The following is a 27,650-nucleotide window of genomic DNA, read 5'->3' on the forward strand; positions in this document are numbered from 1 at the left end:
CCTCCAAATTATACATACACTCATTGATATTAGAAATATTGATTTTTATCAGGTCGTAGATGCTACATAGCAATTAGAAGCAGAAGTTCCAATAATCATTTTGCAATAATTATACAGTTGCATTTCATACACCACCATGTAGTATGTCTTGTCACTTCTGTTTTTTTCTTCAGACCATTTAAAATAAGAACAAAGCTTTTATCAATATATGGAAATCAGTATTGATCTAAAGTGTAGATGAAGTATCATTGTGTTTTTAATGTCTTGGGACATTTCCATTATCAACATTTCCCAACTCCTTTCAAATTTTGTCATGTTTATAATAGCAAATACTGCCCTCTGATGGCAGTAAGAGACTTCTTAAGGTAATTAAGAATGTTTACAGTCAATTACTTCTCTGTAGCAGCAGGACCAAATTTATTCCTTACCAGTAGCTGTAATAGTAGTAGCTTGATAACAGTAAAAAAAAAGTCATGCAGACATACTATGGAAGTAAAAGCCTATTCATTATTTTCCAGATTGAAGCTGCTTCCTCTAGGAGTAAATTTTAGTATGAAAGAAAGCTTAATTTTTTTTCTTTTAAAAAGAAAAGGTGGAAAAGTATATGCACTTATCCTTTATTGAACTTCAAATATTAATTTAAAATATGTAATATATTATATAGAAGGTTTTCAGGCATGCAGCAGTGTTTTGTGTCAGATGGACACTATCCAGTAGCTACCCTGAACTGGATAGGCTAGGCTAGCCCAGTCTCATCAGAACTTGGAAGCTAAGCAAGGTCAATTCTGGTTATTACTTGGGTAGGAGACCTACAAGGAAGTCTAGAGTTGTTGTGCAGAGGCAGGCAATGGGAAACCACTTCTGAACATCTCTTGTCTTGAAACCCTACAAGGGCACTATAAGTTGGCTATAATTGACATCACTTTCCACCACCATATGCAAGAGCTGCCTGTGTTGATCATACCAAAACATAGACACACTTCTTGCAGTAGTACAATGTAGGTCTGGAAGCTGTTTGTTTTCCTTCTCTAAGATACACTTGAAGAATTGGGGTCTAGTTTATGCAGTGAAAATTGGCTGTGTGATGAATCTGGAACCATATGTATTCATGCATGTGCCCACAACTGCATGGAGAATATAGTGGGTGAATCAGCCCATTCATAAAGCCATAATGACCCAACAGCCATTTCCACAATTGCAGGAGCACTTTCATAAGCTCCTACAATCTTGAAAATTACTATTTTGTCACTGGCTATATCTTACAGACAGGTTGATTCATCTGTTGCATTCTCCCCTTCTGTTATGATGTTGGGATGCTTCATGCGTCCTGAGTCACACTGTACTAACAGTATATCAGAACAAAGTTTGAATCCAACGGCAGCTTCAAGAGCAACAAATTTTTATTCAAGATGAAGCTTTCATGTGCAAGCCCACTTCTTCAGATACAATGAAACAGTTTTCCTGAAGCCTTACATATAAGTAGAGAGAAAAGGTGGGGGTTAGTTGCCTAGAAGGACTAGTTAGAGTCAAGACACATAAGTAACTGGGAAATTATAGCTGAGATTGGATTAAAGCAGTGGTTAAGACCTGTGAGTGGCAGCAAATTAGTATACAAATACAAGAATTAACAAATAGATGTGAGAACTAAGTTGGAGTCAGATGGCACCTCCAAGACCAACAGAGTTCCATACCTAGAATTGTCAAACAGAGACCTGATCTGGAAGAACAACCGGGCTCAAAGCCAATTCTGTGTGTTAATTGGTGTGTTTGATAAACTGATTGGATAGTTCTAATTTATCAGTGTTTTCAATTGGCTAATGAGTTAGTTTCTTACTGTCAAGGTTGTAGAAAAAGAGGTTAATTGTCTATTAGCCTCACCTTCCTTGTCTATGTACCTTTGTACCTGTTGCAGCTGCTGCCTTGTTTTATGTATTAGCCCATTTGTAAACTAAATATATGTAGTTTTTTAGAACCTTTCTTATTTTCTTAAGGACCACCCACTCTTTCCTCTTCCTAATAGATTTAGATAAAGAACTTTATTTTAAAAATAACAATCCGTTGCCTCCATGCCTTATTTACCCATAATTCACATGTAGAATTCATTGCCACAGGAAGTGGTGATAGGTACAAGCACAGACAGCTTCAAGGGGGGACTGGAGAAACATATGGAGCAAAGGTGCATCAGTAGCTATTAGCCCCAAGGTATAAATGGAACACTATGTCTGGGGCAGTGATGTTTCGTATTCTTGATGCTTGGGGGGACAACAGTGGGAAGGCTTCTGGGGTTCTGACACTGCCTATGGATCTCCTGATGGCCCATGGGTTTTGGCTTCTGTGTGACACAGGATGTTGGACTAAATGGGGCATTGGCCTGATCCAGCATGTCTTTTCTTATGTTATGTTCTCTAGGTAAGCTTCAGTGACTTATATGCCTCGTTCAAGGAAATAAAAACCATTTTCCAATAGGCTGAACTGAAGAATGTTGTTTCAGAGTAATCAGTGTCAGTAACTGGAAACTGGTGTATTCTTTTTTCCCTTACAGCTAGAAAGTGTATTTCATGAAGAGATTCAGGTGGGTGACTGTGTTGGTCTGAAGCAACAGAACCAAGTTTGAGTCCAGTGACACCTTTATGACCAACAAAAGTTTGAGTCCAGTGATACCTTTACGACCAACAAAATTTAATTTTGCATGTAAGTTATGCCCAGAATTAAACTTTATTGGTCTTAAAAGTGCCACTCAAACTGTGGTTGTGGAAAGTACCGTCAAGTCAACATATGGCAATCCTGGAGGGATTTTAAGGCAAGAGATGAGGGATTTCAAGGCAAGAGATGAGCAGAGGTGGTTTTCCATTGCCGGCCTCTGCATAGCAACCCTGGACTTCCTTGGCAGTCTCCCATCCAGGTATCAACCAAGGCCAACCCTGCATGTCTTCCGAGATAAAATTAGATTGAACTAGCCTGGTACCTGCAGGTAAAAAGATCGTCAGTGGCATAGCTAGGAAGAACTTGGGGCATTGGAGAACTACCGGCAGTCAGAATAAACACTAAGGCAGCTTTGTATATTCACAGGGCCAAGCTGAATCTCAGACTTCGTCAAGTTTATTTTTTCACATTTATTGTGTATTGGCTTTATCAGCTCACTTGGATTTGAGTAATTCAGTCTGTTTTCTTCTTTCAAAGAATTTTATTTAAAAATATGCAAGTTGTTTGACTAATACATTTTAGAGTGGGGGGGGGGTCGAACTCATTTGTTATGAAGGCTGAAACTGACATAAATGAGACCTTATTGGGCCAAGCCATAAAATGTCATAAAATGTAATGCCAGGTAACAAAGATTTAAACTTGATAAAGGACACAAACACAACAAATATTTTTTGTAAACTTAAAACATGCTTAAAACATTAGCACTCATTTGTATCTCTCCCTTGAGATCCAGGGAATTGGCAAAAGAAGTTCTGGCTCTTTTCTTCCTTCCCCAGGGGACTAGGAGGGGGAAGAGCCTCAGCCAATAGAAGGAAGAGAGGTTTCGCTCAGTAGCTCTACTGTGTGACTGAGAGAGCCTGGCAAAGCAAGCTATCCCTCCCACCCCCACAAGGGAGGAGCTTCAGCAAATGCATAAAATAGAGGCTTTGCTCTGTAGCTCCTGTGCGATTGAGCAAGCCTGGCAAAGCAAGCTGTGATGCAGAAGGAAGCAAGAGAGAGGGAGAAGGAAGCAGATGACAATCAGTTGCTTAGGGGCCTGATAGGAGCCCTCTGGGGGCCTGATTTGGCCCATGGGCCGTACGTTTGACACCCATGTTTTAGAGTCCTTTGCTGTTGAGATTCCTGGCGCAAAGAAATCTCATTGTCTATGAAAACACAAAGGTTGTGTTGCCAATGTCAGGCTGCCAGTATCCAGTTCTGTATATCTTTAGCAGATGTGCCCAACACCCTCACAATGCCTGCAAAAGAACATCAGCTGTATGGTGGGCAGCTGGCAATACTGAAGTGATGCTTTTGAGAAGCTCTTGGGGCAGGGCACATGTTTTCTTACAGTGGCACTAGATATTTTCCAAAATAATGAAACAGAGAACATCTGGTCATGCACCTATTTCATGCTGCAAAGACAAGAATATCTGGTTATAAAGCCAGTTCAGAAATGACAGTATAGTTAATGTAGAGGGATAAGTCCACACTGGTTTCAAAACATGACTGGGTAAATTGAACAATATTTTTGTTATATAATCTTGTGCCTCAAGTATGACACACTGGGATCATGGAGGTCCTCAATAAACAAACATACCAAATTCATCTGCCCCTGAGTTTTTATTACTTAAAAGTATGTATTATTAAAACAGTTCTTCATGGTTCACAGCCGCTTACAATAACAGTTTAAAAACACTCTCAGTTAAAACTAAATAAAGTAACAGATCCCAAATGTTTTCCTCTTCCCACCTGCAATTACCAGCTATATTATTTCACTTGAGATACACTCTCTTAACTTGACGAATCTTAAAGACGCTTCAGCTTCCAGTAACAGGAACAACCTAGACTTCCTTGTCCAGGATTTAGTTTGTTATTGTGAGCAATCCTAAGCAAGTCTATTCAGAATCCTCCTGAAGTCTATTCAGTGGGCATATTCTCGGGAGAGTGTTTTTAGCATTGTACTATCTGTTTTCTTGCAATTTGTAATTGCTGATTAGTCTGCCAGTCTTTTTCAAAGAGTCCTTTGCTCAAGGTGTGTTACCATAGTGTATTAAACAGAATTATCTTTTCATGAACTGGAAGTACTTCCCTCTCGGTAATTTTTTTTATTTAAGTAAAATATTTATATCCCAATTCTCCCCAAAGAGCCCACGGCAGCTGACTACGGTTATGTCCATACATCAGTAATTACATTTAAAATGTTAAAATTACATTAAAAACAATTGAAACTACGAACTCTTATACCAAAAAATAAAACCAAAGGGAGACAAAACCCCTCAGTAACACTGACAGAAGTATCCTAAAACAGCTACAGAATGCCCTCTTAAAAACAAAACTTACTTAATGTCTCTTCTTAAAAACTGATAGACATGAGCAGGAGGAGTCTGGGAACAGGAGTTGATCAGAACAACATAATTTGTACATGGAGAGAGACAATGTCTCAGATATGTAATATCTAAAATGTAAGAGGTTTCAGGTTAGAGCCAATACCTTAAATTGAACCCAGAAACAAAAGGCCAAACCAGAGGTAGGATAGTCCCAGACTTTTCAGGCCTTTATAGGTCAAAACCAGTACTTTGAATCTACACCAGAAGCTGCCTGGAAGCCAGTACAGGTGCCAAAGTATTGATGTTATATGCGCAGACCAGGGGGACCTGGTCAACAATCTAGCAGCTGCATTCTGAATCACCTGAAGTTTTTGAAGCATTTTCAAAGGCAGCCCTACATAGAGAGTGTTGCACTGGTTGGTGAACTATCGGCCGGCGTTGAACCTACCCTTTTTGGGTAAGGTCATAGAGCGGGCTGTAGTGGCTCAGGTATGGGGGTTCCTGGATGACACTTCTGCACTGGATCCATTCCAGTCCAGATTTTGCCCAGGTCACAGGATGAAGACGGTTTTGGTTGCCCTCACAGATGACTTCCTGCGCCATCTGGATCGAGGTGGCTCGGTGGTGCTGCTATTATTAGATCTGTCAGCCGCATTTGATACAGCTGACCACCAGCTACTGACTAGCTGCCTTGCCGATGTGGGGATTTGGAGGTCCGCCCTGCAATGACTGGCTTCTTCCCTCCAGGGTCGGGAACAAAGGGTGGTGATAGGGGAAGAATCATCCCAGAGGCACCCACTCTCATGTGGTGTGCCACAAGAACGGTTCTATCCCCGATGTTATTTAACATCTACATGTGCCCCCTTGCCCAGATAGCCAGGAAGTATGGGCTAGGGTGCCATCAACATGCAGATGACACCCAGCTCTATCTATTGGTGGGTGGCTGATCCGACTGCACCTTGGACAACTTGGACCTGGCACTACAAGCCGTGACATCCTGGCTTAGGCTGAGTCGACTGAAGTTAAATCCGATGAAGACGGAGGTTCCGACGAAGACGGAGGTTCTCTGTCTGAGTCACGGTGGCCCAGGAAGGGAGATTCCCTTGCTGGCTTTTGATGGGTGCCACTAATACTGGCCCCTAATGTCAGAAGCCTGGAAGTGCTCCTGGAGACCTCTCTGACTATGGAGGCCCAGGTAGCAGCCACTGCCAAGTCTGCCTTTTTCCATCTGCGGTGGATACGGCAGTTTGCTCCTTTCTTGGAGCACCACAACTTAGCAGTGGTGATCCATGCTACGGTCACTTTGAGGATAGACTACTGTAACGCCCTCTACATGGGGCTCCCCTGATGGGAGCACATTTAACCGGTGCTAAGAGAGCTGCACTGGCTGCCTATTGTGTACCGAATTCATTTCAAAGTGTTGGTAGTGGCCTTTAAAGCCATATATGGCTGAGGACCTGTCTATCTAAGGGACCACCTTTCCCCATATATACCCCAGAGAGCACTGCATTCAGTAGGTCAAAATCTGTTATCCATCTCCGGACCAAGGGAGGCCAGACTAAGCTCTACATGGGCTAGGGCCTTCTCAGTGGCAGCACCAGTGTTATGGAATGCTCTCCCAGAGGCCACGAGAGCCCTGTGGAACCTCTCCCAATTCCGCCGGGTCTGTAAAAATGAACTTTTTTGACAGGCCTACAACAACTAATGTGGGAAGAGGCTGCCGCTGCTATGTCGCTGAACAATATTATCTTCTTCTTCTCTCTGTCTTTTCTCCCCTAAACAGGGGAGGGAGATGGCTCAGTGGTAGAGCATCTGCTTGGGAAGCTGAAGGTCCCAGGTTCAATCCCTGGCATCTCCAAAAAAGGGTCCAGGCAAATAGGTGTGAAAAACCTCAGCTTGAAACCCTGGAGAGCTGCTGCCAGTCTGAGAAGACAATACTGACTTTGATGGACCAAGGGTCTGATTCAGTATAAGGCAGCTTCATATTTTCATCTGTAAGACCGCTAATAGATTAACAAAGGAATAGAAGAAGAAGAATTGCAGATTTATACCCCACCCTTCTCCCTGAGACAGAGCAGCTTACCATCTTCTCCCCCCCACGACAGACACCCTGTGATGTGGGTGGCACTGAGAGGACTCTCACAGCACCTGCCCTTTCAAGGACAACCTCTGCCAGAGATATGGCTAACCCAAGGCCATTCCAGCAGGTGCAAGTGGAGGAGTGGGGAATCAAATCCAGTTCTCCCAGATAAGAGTCCACACACTTAACCACTACACCAAACTGGCTCTGAGAACTGAGATATTGATAAACCGCCTATGTTATAAAATCTTTCCTATAGCACCTAATATTTAGGGTTTTCTAATTGTTTATATATGTTTTTATGCTTTTATAATTGTAATTTAAATTGTTTTTTATCATGACTGTTGGCTGCCTAGAATCTGCTCGCAGAGCGGGCAGCATATAAATAGTTAAATCTGGAGGCAACTGTCTTATGGATCACAGTGGCAAGGTCAGAGCAGAACAGATAGGGGCCAGCAGGTGAAAGGTGATAAAAGTCTGTCTTCAACACCTTGGACATGTGTTTGTTCAGGGTAATGGAAGAACCAAGCTACACCCGTAAACTCTTAAAGGAACCCACTGTAGATAGCTGGACCCAGTCAAGAACATTTAAAGCTTGGCCTCCCTTGATCCCCAGACCTATCCAACCACATGATCTCCATTTTTGAAAGATTTAACTTCAGCCAGCTCTCATCTAACTAATCCACTGGAACATCCAGGCACAAGTCCAGGGCTGAGATCCTGGCAGCTGTTTTTCAAGCAGGAGATAGAACTGTGTGTCATCTGTATACTGATTGCACCCAACTCAAAACCTACTGACAATCTCTGCCACAGGGCACATATAGATATTAAACAGCATTAGGGAGAGGATCCTGCAGGACCACAAAGGCTAGGGCCTAGGGAGCTGACTCTCTCCACTGATGGCTACCCTCTGTAAGTGCCCTGGAGGAAGGAGAACCACTTTAGTACAGATCTCCTCACCCCCAGAGAGGCTAGGCATTTGACCAGGACTGAATGGTCTACTAAAGGATCAGCAGCACTGGCCCACCTTTGTCAAAGTGTAATCAGATTGTTGCGCTCCTGGCCTGGAACTAGATTGGAGGGGATTCGGGGCCAGTGTTTCATTCATAAAGTCTTGAAGCTGCTCAGCCAGTGCTCACTTAATCACCTTTCCCAGGAATGGAAGATTTGATACCATGTGGTAATGGCTAGGTCACTGTCATCTAAATATTTTTTTCAGGAGAGGTGTCACCACCATTTCCTTAAGGGAGCTCAAGAAAAAGCCCTGAAAGTTATTTATCCCCTATCATTCAATGTTGCTACATCATAAATAATTCCTGGTGCGATTAATCCCTCCCTAGTACAGTCCCAATCCATATCAGGGGCCCACACAGTTTCTATTTAAAACAAAAATGGGGAATTCTGACAATAGCAGCACACCCTGTTGTTTTTTAGAGATCAGGAAGATGGGGGGGGGGGGAATTGGAGGGAGCAGCAAGTCAAAATGCAGCCACGCAGCAACTGGTGGGCAATCTACTGTTTGATCCGGAGAAAGCAGAAGCCCAGGGGTGGAACAACCGCTACTGCAGAATCAGCATCAGACTTTTCACAACAAAATAGGACAAGTAGCTTTGCAGTACAGCATAGCATTTAAAACTGTGTGTGGTTCCCGTCTTTTAATTTTCTGATTTATCACATTTCTCATTTTCTCTTTCAGCCACTTGGTGCCAGTGATTATTTGGAAATAGCCACACATTTTGACTTGGTCTTCATTCGTTACATACCTCTGCTTACAATGGCAAAAAGGACTCAGGCTCGGCGCTTCATAACTCTCATTGATACATTTTATGACAAAAAGGTAAGCACCCTGTTTGTAGATTCTTACAGATTTAACACATTTATACTATTCTACAGGACAGCTTTCAAGAGAAGATTAATATATTTTCTAGTGTTCTGGGTCATTTTATTTTTCATCACTTTTTTCTGTTGCTTTTTGGAAACTCGTTACCGCATATGTGGTGAACAATTTACAGAACAATCTAACGATGTTTACACAGAGAAGCCACTGAAGTTGCAGCACTATAAGTAGTCACTTAGAATGGTCTAGTTGGAGTACCATAGTTGCAAAGAGATTGAACTATATCCCTAGGTGAAATTTGCTTCCCCAAAGCATTGGATTTGGGGGCAGATAAACCATTCAGAAATGGCCTTTACTGAGGTCTTTTTCCCCTCAATACTTAACAGTGTTATAAAACCATCTTTAAAGCTTTTTTCAAGGTTTGTCAAAAACAAAACTGCATCATCTGCATATGTTCCAAATATAGAGTATACAGTGACAATTATTACCTTCAAATCCCAAATAGTGGGAGACTGACGTGTTAATATCACCAAAGATTCAACTGCTATTGCAAAGAGTAAGGCATAGGCAACTCTGGCATATCCCTTCAAGATTTAAAGGGTGGGGGTAAAAAGGTACCCAACATTACTAACTTGCCATGAAAACTGAGTATATAATTTCAGCCCATCAAATAAATTAATCTCCAAGCCTTATCTATGTGATTTAAAGCTTAAATTAATCTCAAAGATGTATCTATGTAATATAAAGCTTTCTCCGTGTTGAAAGAGAAAAGCAGAATTTAGTTTTAGTTTTTTACTACATGATCCATAAGGTCAATGAGTTCTCTAATATGAGTTGTCAGACATCAGCTGGGAATGAGACCAGTTTGATCTGCATCAATATATTTGCTATGACCAGTTTTTGACATGACACAAGAATGATCGTAGCTTAATGGGCTTTTAGACTATAAGGTACAAGTTCTCTTATCTTTTCCTGACTTCAGAATCAAACTAACCTTGTTGACAGTCTATGATTGTGGACATTTTTTCATTATGTGCTATGTACAGTGGTAAACACACAATTTCTGCAAAAGCTTGTGTAAAGCCATCAAGGTCAGAGGATTTATATTTCTGAAGATTCTTAATCACAAGGTTTGCCAACCTTCAGATGATGACTGGAGATCTCCTGGAATTACAGTGGATCTCCATATGACAGAAGTTTGTTCCCTTGGAGAAAATTGCTGTTTTGGAGGTGGACTCTGTAGAATGATACCCTGATGAGGTCCCTTTCTTCCCAAAAACCACCCTCACCAAGCTGCATGCCCAAATCTCCCAGATTTTCCCATTCTGGAGTTGACCATCCTATTAATCGCTTTGGCACCTAACATTTTTCTAACCTCACCTATTATTTGAGGAATTTTCAGATGACTCAAACATTATCTGTCATTTTGTGGAGGTTGCTCTGCTTTGTACAGCCCCCCCCCCCAAAAAAAATCAGTGAACTCTTGCATAATAAGCTCTCCTTCCTTACAGCTGCAATTGACACTTTTGCCTTACGTTTGTGAAGAAGGCAGGTCCCATTGTGCCTCTCTTAATGCAACCAATGTAGAATATAGTGAGTTCAAAGCAACGAGAAGACGTTGCATCTCTGATAAGACGTTGCTCTTTATTAGAGGCAACATGTTAGATGGCTGACTAACAAGACTGGTGAATGGGCCTACAGGCCAAACCTATATACAACTCTAGGTTCCCGCACAAGCATGCCATTGGTTCATTCAAACAGGCAGGTGGCCTGTGATTGGTGTAGGGCAGCAGGTCTTTGAATTCTACTGCCCATTGTTCCTCAGTCCCCAAGCTCTGCTCTCCTGGCTCCAATGAGCCTGGCAGGAATCATATATTGCAAACTATATACATAACACAATGAGAGCTGACAGAAACCTGAGGGGAGGCTGATGGTTAGCTGTGGGACAAGGGTGTTTGTGTGAACAAAAAATGGAATTGGGAGACTGAGTCTGAGAGTGAAAGAGACTGAGTTAGAAGATGACTGAAAAGGGGGAAAGTTAGTTTGTAACTGAGATGACTGAAAGAATGAGCAGAGTTAGAAATTTCAAGTACTGAGATGTATCCATGTATGTAGATCATTCCAGTGTTATTTGAAGTTTTAAATAAAAGTTAACTGTTTTTTGTTCATCCATTCTTACTGAGAGTGAAGAGTCTCAGCGAAGAAACCGATAAACACACAAATCTGTAAGGCCCCAGCCTGTATCTCTAGAGATATGGTGGCAGCATGGAAGGGGAAGCAGCATTTAGTTCTCTACTTTAATAGCTTGGGAGAATATCTGGTTGAGGAGTGGTTGATGAGAAAATTGAACTGCCCTGTCTGATGGTTTCTCAGAGGAACAGAGTGGGAAGGAACCCGTTGTTTAAAAGTGGCAAGGCTGTTGTGAAAGTAAATAAAGGCTAGGGTGGGTGATGAACCTGTGATTGCCTATCTGGACCCTGAATGGAGAGAGAAGGGGGATCCCAAGTGGATATATATATTACACTCACATAACTCACATAGTTTACCAGCTCTCCCTCCCAACTCAGAAAATTATAGTTTAGCATATCATCTCTGCTTCCATCTCTAACCTTCTTTTCTGTTCAGAGACTGCATGCAACCTCACTTGCATCAGCTTTGAATCTAGTTTCCAAGGTTTTCTCTAAACACTTGTTTCTCTGATGCTTTCTTTGCATCTTTAGATGGGAGACTTCACATACCACAATTCCTCTAATGCGGACTTCACTGGCTTCCCAAAATGTTTCATCCGAGATTCCCTTTTGTATGTTTATCTAAAAATGTTCAGTAAATTCCAGTTCTTTGAGAGTTCTGTGGGCAGCTGCTGAGAGGAAACTCTGGAAAAGAATTTTGGTTCATCTTAAGATGTGCTCCTTCTGAGATTTTTAAAGACAGATGTCATATTCTCCATTCCTGCACCACTCTTCTCCTGCCAAAGTAACCTTTGAGCTAAACTGTCAAGTCTTTATCATGATAGATGACAAACTTTTCATGGGCCAAAGAATAGCCATGTTGAAATCATCCGCAAACTGCTGATATCATCAAGCTGTGTTTCTGTTCTGATACAGCTCTTATCTGCCTTTCTACAGCACCAGAATGCACTAATTCCCCAAATGATTGCCAGTCACAATCTTTTCACAGTGCACCAACCAGTGAAGTGTTAATGGATTTGTCCCAAAGTGATATTAATTTTTGAAGAAACAGCCACTCTGCTTTAGTCCAGGTTGTGTGACCTCTAATGAAATAGTAATGATGAATGCAGTACTTAACTTGGATTTGAAAAGGTTTTCCAATCATGGAAGCAAAATCAGCAATATTAAAACAACTTTTTAAAAGGCTCTTTGTATTTAAGCTGATGTTTTAAAAAGCAATAGAAGACATTAAGCTTCACCCATTGTGTGATTATAGGTACACACTTAAATATTCATGCAATCAGGAAATATCGATTGAGATTAAAACCTTTCTCAAGAATGTCCTGGTAAAGAATTCCACTAAATACTCTCTAACTCAGCAAGATCCTTGGGGGCCATTTTCACAATCATTGTTAAGCTCTTTAAATGCTTTGAGGTTACCCATCTGTTGTGGTGAGTCTTGGTGACTTTGTTCAGAATAGCAGCTTTGTCACTGGAAGTGTAATGTTTTTTCTCACCTCATCCTAATGTATGCATTGTAATTATGGTAGTGTTGTCACTGTATGAGAATTGTGTGCCCTGTTGACTGTGACCTTGCTAGGGATGAGTACTATAAACCTGCCCCTTTCCAAATCTGCTTCATTTTGTAAATGTTTTGAAAGTTGTATTGTTCTGCCTCTACAGATTATCTCCTCCTCCATATAACTGAAATCCAGACATACTTATGTAACGCTCCGGCAAGACTCTCCTGTCTACCACAACCAGTGTTTTACCGTTTTGTGTGTGGGGTTTTTCCAAGTATGATTTTTTTTTAAAAAAAAACCCTCCACAAACACCGTATTGTTAAAGGAAGTACCAGGCTGATACCAGACCAGACAATTTCCAAATCTTAACAAGGAGATTTTTTCTCTTCCAGCTCCCCGCGCCTCAATGGAAACAAGAAGTTGTATTTGAAGTGACATTAACAAAGTTTATGAAATGGGACTTTCCCACATACGCTCACCTACTGGAGCCCCCTGAAATTTTATTGCTGGGAGGCTGGGAACTCTACCAATAGTATGGACATCTGAAGTGTGAGAGTGAAAAAATCAGCAATAATCACCTTCCGTCAATGGAAGTGTCTTTGCACTAGTACTAGCATATTTGGATCGAACCCAATGTAGGCAAAAAAATGTATAATGTAGTCCTTGCACCCTTCAAAACCAGAATGAGAAGGGTGTAACTGCTGAGGGTTCATGGCTGACTGTTGCCTTTTATTTCATGACTACAAGCAACTCTCCTTCCTTCTTATTCTTGTTTCTGCCTCTCATTTCACTCTTCTAGCCAAAACTTCTGCTTCCTTTCTAGAAAAAAGTGATCATTCCCCTTTTATTCTTGGTCAAAGCCTTTTTTCCTGTATCTGCAAAAACTTTCTAGGAGATTCCAATAATTTGTGACTAGAGTCATCTGTAACTTTTCCTGTGAACTCAGGAGTATGACTTCCTTTTTCTCGCTTAGGACACCAATCTACATATCAATATGTTTTCTTCCAGGGTAGCTAGATTTCCAGCTGAAAAACTTGGAAATACTGATTTCAAAACAGCATGCTTCTGGAGAGGCAGATTGACGTTACCATCTGAACATAAACAAATAAGATATTTTTCACCAACACTATAAATTTTATAAAGCCTTCCTGTGGGAGGAGGAGTCATTCCACTACATTCATTATTATTTGTACTTATTTATGTATTTATTTAATTCATTTATGCCTTGCCCTTCTCCCCAGTGGGGACTCACGGCAACTTACATCATTCTCCTCTCCTTCCTTTTACTCTCACAACAGTGCAATGAGGTAATTAGGCTGAGTGAGTGTGACTAGCCCAAGGTCACCCAAGGAGCTTCTGTGACACTAATGGAGTTCTAAGCCTCAGCCTCCCAGATTTAACCACTACATCTTGCTGGCTTTCATTACTGGAAATCTGTACATACATACGTATCTTATTATTTATTTGTTTGTTTATTGTATGGCAGAGTTACACACAGGAAGCATATAGTAATATAAAATATGTAACGAAATTGATACAACAGATATGCAGACCGATTAGTTAATCCCCCTAAATGCTAATATCTAAATTTTCAGTCCACTTAATTGCAGCTGAGGAGAATTCAAAAAACTCCATCACATCTCCCTGGAAAGCACCACAGTCACATTCCTGTGACTGATGGGAGATAGTTTGGCAGGCTGCACCACAGTCTCATTCAGGTCCTGGTATTTTGCCCCATTTAAACAACAGGTCTGCACAACTGTCAAAGTCTGTTCATATTCTGTTAGCCTTGTTCAATAATTTATGTGGCAGGCCTCTCAGTGGGGTTTACCAGGTTATGGATATTGGGTGGAACTGATTTTATCCATGTTTGCAATCATTCATTTCCTGGATTGAAATTTTATGATTGCAGAATTTGTGCAGATCTTATTGCTGTGTGTTGGGATCTTAATCTGGATAGGCCTGCATCAGCCATGTCTTTGTAGATGGGCAATTCTCTGTTTACAATTTTTTTTCATATTCATGAAGAAGAGCATCTTTGGAGATGTACAGGAGCAATGTGGCACAACATGGGTAGTCAATAGGTTGGAGTGGATTTAATACATACACTGATGGTTCTCACTGTTGTATTGAGTTGGACATCAAGTGTGTAGACATAGGGGCTATTGAGCCACATGGAAATACCATATTCTGTAGAACTATACACCAGCCCCAAAGCTGAGCATCTATAAGTTGTAGCAGATGCACCGCAGGTTGTACCGCATAATGTTTGGAGAATGTTGTTTCATGTGCATATTTTCACTGCTATATTGGTAAGCTGGTGTTTATAGCTCAAGGTCCTGTTCAGGGAATGTCAAAGTACTTAGGTGTATGGTTGTGTGTAAATTGGGTGCCATTAAGTCAGACATTCCGTTCACAGTCGGAGCATGGGGAGGGGAGAGGCGTAGCTTGCCATGAGGGAGAAGGTCGCCATGGCAACACCGCTGGCATAGGCACAAGGGAGGCGGAGGCAGCCAGAGGGGAGAGCCAACCCACCCATCCCATTGGCCAGTCCTGGCGCATGTGCGCGACTCATGACTGTCAGGGATGGGGAGAAGCGGCCCCAGAGAGGCTGATAGCCATTGGCCAGTCCTGGCGCATGTGCCACGACTCATGACTGTCAGGGATGGGGAGAAGCGGCCCCAGAGAGGCTGATAGCCATCCCCAACCCGCCCCCAAACAGAGAACGGAGCCAATGATGGGCGGACCATGACAGGCAAAGGAGAGACCTCCCACCAACACGGGGAGGGAACAGGAGTGAGGCTGGGCATGTGCACACGAGAAGCCTGGCTTGGTGGCAAGGCGGGGGTGGGGGCAAAACAGGCCTGCACGGGACCACAGAGAAGCCGTCAATCCTCGCACAGCCTCCCACTGTCAGAGACTCTGCCAATGGCAGGCAGAAAAGCAGGAAGTACCAAGTGCAGGAGTTTGCTGTCATAGAAGCAGCTGGAATGTGTGTCTGGGAGTGAGCAGCCCAGCAGCAGACACCCCCCCCCCCACTGTGTTGCCCTGACGCCCCCTGGCATGTGCACAGAACACCTCCCCCGGGGGCTGTAGAACTCTGAGTCCACTTCATCAGCCCCTCCTTAGTGCCCTGCTCACAACAGCCCTGTGGGGTCAGTTAGGCTGTCAGCCCGGGCAGGCTGAGAGGTAGCACTCGCCTCCCCCATCCAGCCGTGTGAAGGGCAGCGTGGCAGCTCATTGACCATCCCCCCAAAACCAAGTCTACCCACCCTCCCAGGCATTCCCTTGGAGAGGCCACTGATGAGGGGTGGGGTTGCCCAGTGAATGTGCAGCAGATGCCAAGCAGGAGAGACAACAGAGGGCACAGCTCAGACTTTATTTTTCCGCAACAGAGGGCACAACTCAGACTTTATTTTTCCGGAACACAGCGCAACAGTCTCCCTGGTACGCACCGGGCAGTCTCACCATGGGCGGGGCTCCATTCTGAGCGGCGGGCAGAAACAGCTGAGGGAGTGGGGGGGGCAGTGGAGAGGCATACACTGCACATGCGGAAGGCTCTGTGTTGGAGTCCCACCTGCAAAACAGAGATAGAGATCAAGAGCACCTGCAGGGGCGGCAGCTGGTAGAGCAGGCTGCATTTCAGCCAGGCGCTCTCTTAAAAGGAGAGTCTCTGACCCACCTCCCTGCAGTGGGGCAGCTGACATACACATACACCCTGTGCCCTGCCAGGGGATGGGAACGTGGCAGAGGGTAGACGCAGGGAAGGGAGCAGGTGGAAGCACAGGGGAGCGGGGTCAGCAAATGCCCACTGCCAGAGCCCACTGCCTGGTTCAAGTGCCAGAGACGCTCGCACACCAAGCGGTCGAGGGGAGGGGGAGGCTGGGGGGGGACAGTGGAACTTACCCAGCCATGGGCAACAGTCCTCAAATGCAGAGCCTCCGGGAGCCCGGAACCTGTGGAGACCTGGAAACAAGAGCAGTTAGCCCTCGCAAGTCAAAGATACTGTCAAAGCAACTGCCGGGTGCAAAACCCGTCACCAACGTGCCTGCCTGTCCCTCACTCTAAGTCTGTATGACTGGGAGCTCACCGGCAGAACTTCCCGCCACGCGCTCCTCTCCCTAACAACTGAGTTGTAGGAGGCCAGAGTGGAAGTATTTCTAGAAGGGGGGAGACTGCGATTGGGTGCTGGGGAGGGGGCTTGTCAGCCCGAGGTGTGAGGGGGTTTGTGAGCTTCTGCAGCAGCAGAGGCAACCTTTGTTTTTTGTTTCAGCGAGTGCCTATGGGCCATGCCGCTATTTTTGCTGGCATAAAGTTGCGCCTCTCGGGGGGGGGCATGTCCTGGGCCAACAACTCAGGAAGCCGCCTAAGCCTGGCTGCACCCTCAACTCCACCCCCTCCTCCGCCTGAACACCGCTCTCCACCTCACTTCCGGCCACGCTTGGGCGCAGCCCTCAGGCACCGCTGCCTTTGGGCGGAGTGGCGCTCGGGCGGTCCCCCGCCCACTTAACTCCCCCCGCTGTGGCGGCACCAGTCGTGCGTCGGTGCAAACCCTTCCTGTGCCCACGTAGCGGCTCATCTTTTTCCAAAAGACTTTCCGCCCCCCTCTCTGAATTGTGCTGTTACTTGTATGTTATTAATTGTAAAAGTAAAGTGTGAGAGAAAAGTCTTAACAGTAAGATGATAATTTAAATAATGTTATTTATGCTGTTGTTAAAAGCATTTATCAATTATATATGAAAGATATAAAAATGCATACAAAACTATACTGATAAAGCATATCCTATATGCATGCTCACACTTTTTAAAAAGGATGGCTAACCATTTTGATTTTGAGAACATTTTCTTCTAAAGGACTGAAAATAAGTAACGCTAGCTCCTGACTGGGTTGCATTATTGCCAAACAAGAGACTAAAGTTTGTGTTTATTGTTTGGATAAATGGGTTATTATCCAATGGTTGAAAAAGTTGAAGAAAGTATGACAGTATAATCCACTTATATTTTATAGTCTGTGGACAGTTACATGCATTCAGGAAAACCCTAAACAATTTTGGTGGTTGTCTATACCAGCTACTCTTTATATTAGATATAATAATACACTTTGGTGATTTATTTTTTAAAATGGATCTCACAAAAATCTAGTACAAGAATATAAGCAGTAGCCATTTCCCTCTCTTCCAGGTACGCGTCATTTGTTCTGCATCAGCACCACTTCAAAGCATATTTCTTCAAGAACACCATGATAGTGGCCAGGACGAAAGTAGGATACTGATGGATGATTTGGGGTTGAGCCAGGTAACCACTATGAACATTAGGGCCTTTGTTGCAAAAGGGTATAATTGGCTTTGCTCAGAGTATTGGCACTATTGAAAAAAACAAAACCAAAACAATTAAGCATTTAATGGGTCATTTTCTGCTTTCTGGCAGGATCAACATAGCACCTTTAATGCTATTCTAATTTAAAATAATACTGTTCATAAATAATTAGTGAAAAGGTAGGTGAGGCACAATCAATTTAGTCCAATTCCAAGGATACGTCCTACCTTTATTTTGTATAGGTTTCTAATATACTAAGAATAATGGCTTGGATCCATCCTATGCAGTGGAGAAGAGGCGCAATACATAAATAGCAATTTCCTGCTTCCTATCTCTTACTGCAGTTTCCCATAACCTCAAAAATTGTGCTCAGTGGATCCCCAGGAACACTGGGGTGTGTATGTCAAGGGGAACTGCAATGAAAGGGGAGAATTGGCAAAATTGTCCTCCCAGTCTTCCATAAGCAGAAGGGGAGGTTATGTTTCAAGCCAATCTCAGGCTAGCACTTAATGCAAATGATTCAACTTCAGTGGGCTACACAAGGTAGTAGATTTGTACATTACACATCTTTTGTTCAGTTATTGGTTAGTAAATACAGAGGTAGTAAAAGAAACCCTTTTGCTCTGGGAATTGATATACTATCATGCTAATGGACACAGTATGTCTATATAGAGCAAGAGAGTCTCTGACATTTTTGGCAAGCTGTTTATTCAGTAAAAGTAGTACTCTGTAATTAACCTATACCTTGGTATATCTTTTGAAGAGAGACACAACAGCTTATAACTATAAACAGTTCTTGCATGTACATTTCCCACAAGAATTCTTGTAATCTTTTTGTTTCTGATCTCTTTGTATATGTTGTTAACTCATTGTAGGCCTGGTCAATCATTTTCCCCTCCTAAAACATGCCATTAATCCCTTGATAAAATCTTGAGGTTATTGTAAGGAACCATCATGGTTTTAGATAGCAAGCCAACACAAATTTTGGATGCCTACAAAACCTGTACTGGTCAATCCAAACATATGCACTCTTCATATAGCCCGCAAAATCTATACTGTTCAAACATATGCACTCTTCATATATTCCAGTTCCATGTTGGTCTGGCTGTGAGGTGGAATGGAAAATATGTTTGAAGTGAAATAAAAATAGTTTTGCCTCTGGAAAATGTTGGGAACACCCATGTTGTGCAGCAATTTTACACAAAACTGTGAAGTTCACAAATGGATAATAGAAGATGGAACTCCTTGTGCATTCATCCCATTGGCATTTTGACCCCATAAAATCAGTAGTATTGTGCAAATGTATGTACCTAATAACGGCCTTTTTTGTAGCAGGAACTCCTTTGCATTTTAGGTCACACACCCCTGAATGTAGCCAATTCTCCAAGAGCTTACAGTAGGCCTTGTAATAAGAGCCCTGTAAGCTCTTGGAGGATTGGCTACATCAGGGGGATGTGGCCTAAAATGCAAAGGAGTTCCTGCTACAAAATGCCCTGTCTAATAATTAGTAGTGACTTTCCCATCAACTATAAACAAAAGATATGGTGGTTGTTATGAGAATGCCAGGCCTGTTTGTCCATCATAAAGAGTAAACAACATGCATAAATAGCACTGTTTGTGGCACAGAGATGAATTTTCCAAAACAACCACCACCTATGTGGGCTGGAGCATATGTGCTGTTCATTTTATAAAACGTTTTTAAATAGTAAAAATCAAACAAAGCAACCCTTTCCCTCAGTTTCAGATTTAGTATTTTTAAAGGATAAGGGGAACTCAAAACAAAGATTATTACATGTGACAGGCAACTGCCTAAAAGCAAACATCACACAAAATTACCTGTGCTGCTAAAAAGAAAAGAAAAAGGGGCACATCCTGTTAGATCATTCAGAGAAACATGTCCATAAGTGTAGTTCTCATTTGTATAAAGTATTCAGTTGCACAGAGACTCATTAGCAGCCACCCTGACCCTTTTGATATCTAAAAAACATTGGTTTTGCTGTTTCAAAGAAGCAAGATTGTTGATGAAAGCAGGAAAAGGAGTTGTGAACCACACACAATCTGGGTGGGTATCTTGGGGCCTCAGATGACAGTGTCTATAGGTGGAGGTCTTCATTTATTAAAATTGTGTTGATCCTTCAGAAACAATATAATGTAACTTTTTATTAGAACAACCCAAATGACACAGTGCAGCTTTTAAGTTCTCTGAGGTCTCATAACCTGACTGTATGTTAAGTACAAAAAGGGAGGGAGGAGGGGAAAATGTTTCTGAGCATGTAACTTGGAAGAGTCCTAAAGTCTCCCTCAGACTCTGTAGAAAATTTTTCCTAGTTTCTTTTTTATCACTTCCTACATTTGTTTGTTGTTTTGTCTCTCTCTCTAGGATTCTGCTAAAGCCCTCTCTATGTTTACTGGAGAAGAGGAGATTTTTGCTTTTCAGCGTACCATCTCCCGACTCACCGAAATGCAAACTGAACAGTACTGGAAGGGAGGAGAGAGGAGCAAGAGCCTATTATAGCTTAAAATGATACAGTGTCAATAAACAAACAGAGATTATAGCAAATAAAAGTTTTAACTCAATTAGAAAATATTTTTGATAATTGCATCAACTGTTGTTGCACTTAAGCATTAAAAGTGCAAAAGTTTGGGAAATAAAGATGAAGGGTTTACTTGCTAGGACATACGAGTGGGGGCAATTTTATGTCTTTTTATAAGAAATCCATTTTTCCAACTTAAAGTGAAGTCTTTTGAAACAGAATTAAATAACTCTTCACTCTGTGAATGGAGCAGAGTAAATGGGCAAACTGTCCCTCCATCTGCAGCCTGAGCAAAACTACAGCTTTAACAAAGTGACGACCCAAGCCTGGAAGTTCAAAAGTACATTCATTTGCCTTCAAGTCTTTTGCCTAAGCTAGGCATGAGGTGCAAAATTGCAGGTTCTGTATGATCTATTTGAATTATTCTGGTTTTGATCTTCCAGTAGTCACTGAAGTTTCAGAACTACCATACCCAATAGCATATTGTTGTAACTAGTTTCTCTAAAGTACTTTTATGCCTGAGTATAATTATTTTAAGAATCTTTTACTGACACAATACAAAGGACCTGATCTCTCTAATAGCTGAAAGTATTGGCTGTGTGTGTGTGTATATAAAAAATTAAGTGAATGCATAGGAAGCACAAGAAAGGTAGTGTTTGATGTGAACTGCCACTGAGTACTGTAAAGACAGATTTCTTATGTAGGAGAGTCTTAAAACACGTGGGTTGAATTTTACCTATATTCAGAGCTGAATCTCAGCAAACCCTGAAAGATCATGTTCTCACATATATACATGTATGTGTGTACATTGAGGACCTTCTTTGTGTTCACAGAACAATTAATGACATGCAGTTCTATTGTGTAACAAATCATTAGCCAGCTCCAATTCAGTAGCAGCATCATGCATAGTCATTATGCTGTGTGCTTCCAATAGCACAGGAGAAAGCAATACAGTGCTAGCAGAATCATGAGAACATTGCAACACTGGCAGACATGCCCACAGTAAGGAAGGTACACAAAACGGTACACAATCATGAGAACATTGCAACACTGGCAGACATGCCCACAGCAAGGAAGGTACACAAAACAATCCTATGATGTCATCTTGAGATATACAAAACTCACAATATGGAGAGCATAATCTGCAGACTATCAAAGCAGAATAAGCAGAAGGCTAGCAATTAATTTTTAGCTTGAACTTCCTGTATTTACTTACCTATTTTAAATGTTTCCACTCTACTTTGTCTCCTTGGACTCAGGGTAGTGCACAATGTAGCAATCAAATTACACAAGTTATAGATTAACAAAAATTAAAAGATTTAACATTTTCCATCCAGACATTCAAGAGTTTCTGCAAGAAAAGTTTTGTAGATACAGCAAGGAAAGGTGAGCTCACGTGACTGGGCCCATGGAAAAGGCCCATGATCTTGCTGCAGTTGTGCGCACAGTCCTAAGGGAGGGCATCTTAAGAAGAAGGCTGTCTGAAGAGCATAACTGCCACAAAATGTTGGATCCCCAGCAGTACAAACTTGGCCTGAAACAACCACCTTTTTACTGGCAAACCAACAGGAAAGACTGGCCTACTAGTTAGAAAAGTCAGATGGGGCATGCTGGATTTCATGGCGGTCACATAGATTCCTTTTTCTGATCCATTCCCACCTCTCTCCCATGGTTAAACCTCTTCCTACCCACAAAAACAATGAAATAGACTATGGGGCAATCCCAGAAAGAAAAAAGAATGACTCACTGCACAATTGCAGTACTGATGGTTCATCCCCAGCGAAGAACAGAAGAGATGAAGGGAAAAAGCGGCAATCTCCCCAAAATGGTGGTGTCCATAACCAGAGGATTCAGTTATGGCTAATCTCTTATAAATGACCCTCCAAACAATGATCCAGTTGATGGATAGAAATCATACAGATACTTAGGTAATCTATTTGAAACAGCTGGCTGACCAATTAGAAGAGACCAAGACCACCATGACAACAATTAGCCAGAAAGCAGAGTCAGTACTTGAATTTGGCCTTTAAGAAGAGAACCAGCAAACACAGGTGGAGCTTCAGCTTCTCCAGGAAAAAGTGCTTCAGTTGGAGAGCACTGCAAAACAAGGTAAACTGAAATTCTGGGTGTTTAAGGAGGAGGTGGAACAAAAAGGTGACTTAGTTAAATTTATGGAGTCTTGGCTTATTGCTGTTCTAGGAAAGTCTGAACCACAAGACTTATCTATTTAAAAAGCTTATAGAATGGTTTGACCCTGCTAGGGGAGGGATGGTAGCTCAGAGGCAGAGCATCTGCTTGGTAAGCAGAAGGTCCCAGGTTCAATCCCCGGCATCTCCAACTAAAAAGGATCCTAACAATATTGGTTGATATTGAAAAGGCCTTTGATAGCCTTGAAATTTCCTATCTGAATACTCTGTTAATAGAAATGGGCTTTGAAGAATAATTTTTAAATGAATGTGAGCTATTTATTCTCACCCAACAGCAATACTCAGAATAAATGAACCAAATTCCAATCAATCAAATTTCAAAGAAACACCAGACAGGGTGGTCCCCTGTTGCTAGTTCTATTCGTCATTGCTATGGAACCATTGGCAGAGCAAGTTAGGAAACATATGAATATCCAGGGGATAAAAATTGGCTGCTATGAACACAAAGTGTTGCTTTATGCAGACTATCTGGTGTTATATCTGATCAATCAAAATCTTCTCTGTTACAACTACAAGAAATTTTAACTCACTTTGCAACCCTCTCAGGTCTGAAAGTAAATTCTGTAAAACCTTTCATCTACGGAATTTTTATGTTTTCTTTGGAAGCTGAAATAAAAAGGCTTTTTAACAATACTTAAATCTTGGCAAAATATACTTTTAGAGGTTTTTTAAAATAAAAAGTCATACAGAATATTCATCTGGAAGAAAGCCATAAACAGAAGGAAAGATGAGAGGAAAAATTAAGGGAGGTCATGGGATGCAGATTCTTCTTAATAACTCAGTGGGAAAGAATACTACAATGAAAAACAGGAACAGAGGGTTCAAGACCTACTATGGGAGAAGTAAGGAATCACTCAAAACGATAGTAGTTTTGTTGGCTGCACCAAAAAACAATGCAATGGATGTAGAAGAAGCAAGGCTAGACCCATAATGCTCACTTCTTACAGCCACTACAGAAAAGCAGATGCTGGGGCCTTTGTGATCTCCCAGGGGTCAAAGCCATATTCTCACTTCCCTTTCCTTTGCTGTATGTGCCCAACCACAGAGACAAGACCTAATATTGGGGAAAGTTTGATATGGAGCCTTAGCCATGTAGCCACAGGCTTGCCACATACTGTATATTTCTTGAAGAGGTAAACATGCCTGACAGGAGTGCCAAGTGGTCACATCATAGACAAAGCAGAAACCTAATCATTGCATGCATCTTGGGGCATGCAATGATTATTCTTCTATGCAAAGAAGAATAATCATTGCCAGGACCGGATCTACATGTTTCTTGAGAAGGGCAAAATTAAAAAATGGTCCCATAGAATACAATGGACTCCATACCCAATTTGGCGCCCCCCCGTTAGTGCCCGGAGCAAGCACCCCCCCCTTTTGCCCCCCCCCCCTAGATCCGGCCCTGATAATTGCATGCCCCAAGATGCATGTCATATTGCCTAAGCCAGACATATTGTTAGCAGTCAAACAACAACTCTCGCTGAGGGGCAGTTTATATAAAGGGAACAGAAAACTCCTAGGTCACCATCTGGGATTTCCTAAAATTCTTTTATTGCTGGTTTTTAATTCATTAAGCTGTATAATAACTTTTAACTTGTGAATTGTTTTTATGGCATTATGCCGTTGTACATCGCCCAGAGCCCGGCATAGGCTTGGATATGGTGATTAACAAATATAATAATAATACAGCTAGAAAACAACAAACACACACACATACAAACACATATATGCTGAAATATCATATGCTGCAATGTACTGCCTGACCTAAAAATGACACAATATGGATGCCAGCCAGGACACATCTGAATATATAGTTTGGAAGTGTGGAAAACAGCAGCTGACTTGCTAATGATCTCCTCTCTACCCTAAAGAGATGCATATTCTAGGACAAAGGGTTTCTCAAGAACAATGCACACTTATTCTGTGCAGGAGAGACTGCTACAAGCTCTTGAGGTAGGGAGGATTTTTTAGCCAGTATGTGCTTTTCCAATACTGCTAGAGAGGAAACTCAATAAGGCATATTTAGTGGTGAAATGTGGAGAAGCACTGCTTTGAGCCATTCTCCCCCTTGCTTACCTGTGCTAGGATTATTTGTCCTTGGATACCCAGTTGTAGGAATGGAGGAGAGGTTCCTGTTGGATGGATTCTAGAGATAACCCTATATTCCTTTGCTGCTTTATTGTCATACTTAGTGTATTATACAAAGTGTCCTTTCAACAGAGTTCTCATGGCTAACATTTCCAGTTCCTGTCTGGGGCTTATAAACTGCATGTAGTGTTGTAGTTGGCTTAAGAATTAGTTGGAATCCTGTCCAGTGTTACAGCAGTGGGGCAGAGTTCAAGGGACAGTCACTTGTATGCAGTACTTTTTTGTAGAAAAAGCCCAGCAGGAACTCATTTGCATATTAGGCCATTCCCCCTGACACCAAGCCAGTCTGAATGGCGTTCCTGTGCGTTCCTGCTTTAAAAAAAAAAAAAAAAAAACACCCCAAAACAAACCCTGCTTGTATGGATTTTTCACCTTCCACCTTTTCCACCTCTTTGACATGTATAATGTTACACCATCAGAGCTGGAGATTACTGTGGGCAAATATACTTTCCTCCAAATTCTTACACTTCTCCTCATATGCCCTTGTGCTGGCCCATCTGTGCACTGGTGGTAATGTTCTACCCATATAAATATCTACATCAGCATAAATTGTGTTGCACTGTGCCCTGTTGTTACAGGCACGCCTAAGAATAAAACCAATTCTATCCAGTGGGTATAACTTGATGATTAATTCAGGCCCTTGATAACAAATATCTTTAAAATGAATAAATTTGTGTTTGACTTTGGTGTGTGTGTGTGGAGGGGTATGTTTCTGAAATGATCTTAAGATTTCTATTTCTATCTAATGACTGAGAACACTGAACAGCTGGGGGCTTAGGGTGTAGGCTGGCCACAATACTCAGTGCTGTTATGTGGAAAAATTAGAAATGACAGATTTTGCAGTTAATAATGTGGAAAATATTACCTGAACTTCTTCGCAAATAATATTATTGCATTTTAATTCATCTTTCCATTTCCATACCATTAAATAGCTCTAAACATATTATCCAAAGAAAGATAACCATGCCTAACTTCTGTGGAAACCAATGAGAGTTACATTTGTTGCAAATATTTTACTAATCATCTTGATATCAATGGCGCTTAAGCATCACTAACAATATCTGGATTTGTTTCCTTGTCTCCTTTGGCTAGTGGCTCCACTGATTTGTATTTTCCAGTCCTTCTATGCATTCATATGGAGCATTAATAGAAGACCTGAAAATATGTGGCTGGTATAGAAGGCCAAGCCATACTTGGTGCTTTGTGGGGGGAGGGCATTTAATTGTTTCTACAATTACTGTGATTGCAAATATTGAAAAATTAGGTAGGGAAACACCTGTAACTAAATTGTATGTGCAAAATTTATGGCAAACACCGTGCAGAGCATCTTTATTCCAATATTAAATATAATTATTTTCATACAAGCCAGTGTGAAAAGGAGATTTTGCTTTTTAATGGGAAAGCAAGTAATATATCATGATTATGTTGTTTAAAAGTGTCTATGGTTTATTATATTTTGATAATATACCAGAAAATATACTAGGCTCAGGTAGAATGGAATTGGTGAACATAGTCATTTCTCCTTTCTGTAATGATAATCCCAGATTTGCCAAATGAATAAAATTGTTAAAAACATTCCTATCAGCCAAACACTGCTGCTAACCAGGGGCCTAAAATACCGTTACTTTAATTAAATCTGCACTCAAATGTGTATTCATATTGTATCACATTGATACATTTTTTAAAATTACACTGCACAATAAAATAGTGGATGGGCAGGCCAGTCAGTGTAATCCTGTTGACATCAATAAAATAAATCAGTGGGAGTAGTTTCAAATGTGATCTTGTTGATATGGCCTCATCTGCCTTAATAGCTACAAAGTTGCAATGTAATTATATAGAAACAAGCAGGGAATCCACATGGACTTGCAGAGGGCATCTCATTTCATCTACCCCATTATTTCATCTTTCCCTTCCCTGAAAGCCCCCAAAACCTTTTCCCTTTTCCTGCCTCCTCTCATTTAAACCTACCAGCCATCCTACCTTTATCTTCCACCCTATCTTCCACTTTCCATCCGTCTTTGGCCCAGACAGCTTCTATTTAAGAAAACTGTGACCCAGTTGTGTGGTGCATATCTCCCTTCAAGAAGGGCAGATGGGAAGACATTAAACCAGACCAGAGTGAAGGCTCTGTGGTATTTGGGAAATTCTAATGTATAAAGGTAACTTGATGGAATTAAATGTTGTTACAGTTTCCCACCACTGGAGCAGAGTGGACCTGTGATCTGTTGACTTGAATGCTGGTGTCCCATAGTTTCTGTTTGATTAGTGCTCTGGCTCTTGGGTACCCAATATGCAGTAAGGCTGTACAGGAGAAACCAAGTAGTTGTTATTTGTCCTCTATTGCTCTCACCCACCTTGAGTAAAAATTGTCTGAACAGATTAATGAAGTTAATCCAGGAGGGGAGAGGTTTAACTTTAGCCAGAAGCATGTAGCTTGGAACCAGACACACACTTCTAGTAGAGCTAACCCTGCTTTTAACTTAAACAGGGTATTGGGTACAAAACAAGGTACTCCAAATAAGGATCTGGGGAATTTGGATTGCATCTAGTTTAGTGGTCATTGTACAGACATGTTTGTGAACCATATGCAAACTGGAGAAACACCTTGCCTTGAAAGACTTTCAATGAATGTGATTTATGAGACCCTCCTTTTGTAAAGAAGAACCTTAAAGTTGCTGTAGCTGTTTTTTTTGGCAGATTCAGACACATGGGAAAGCTGAATTGTCCATGAGCGAGATGGTTGGAACATTACACACCTAAATATCTGAACACTTTAACTTGTTTAATCTCATGGCCGTCAATCTGCCACTTTTTAGAGAAAA

General features: G+C 41.7%; 1 protein-coding gene across 3 annotated transcripts in view; it reads left to right on the top strand.

Moving 5' to 3' along the window:
- Positions 1–20,513, top strand: part of AFG1L (AFG1 like ATPase) — a 104,657-nt gene extending 84,144 nt beyond the window's left edge. For all 3 annotated transcript variants that reach the window (XM_060237885.1, XM_060237894.1, XM_060237877.1), the window contains 3 exons: positions 8,789–8,929; positions 17,802–17,915; positions 20,317–20,513. In XM_060237885.1, coding sequence (XP_060093868.1) covers positions 8,789–8,929; positions 17,802–17,915; positions 20,317–20,451 — 390 coding nt within the window. In that variant the 3' untranslated portion in view covers positions 20,452–20,513. The remainder of the gene's footprint in view (positions 1–8,788; positions 8,930–17,801; positions 17,916–20,316) is intronic.
- Positions 20,514–27,650: the final 7,137 nt, after the last annotated feature.

Source organism: Heteronotia binoei, chromosome 1 (genome assembly GCF_032191835.1).
Source record: "Heteronotia binoei isolate CCM8104 ecotype False Entrance Well chromosome 1, APGP_CSIRO_Hbin_v1, whole genome shotgun sequence".
Classification (NCBI taxonomy): Eukaryota; Metazoa; Chordata; class Lepidosauria; order Squamata; family Gekkonidae; genus Heteronotia; species Heteronotia binoei.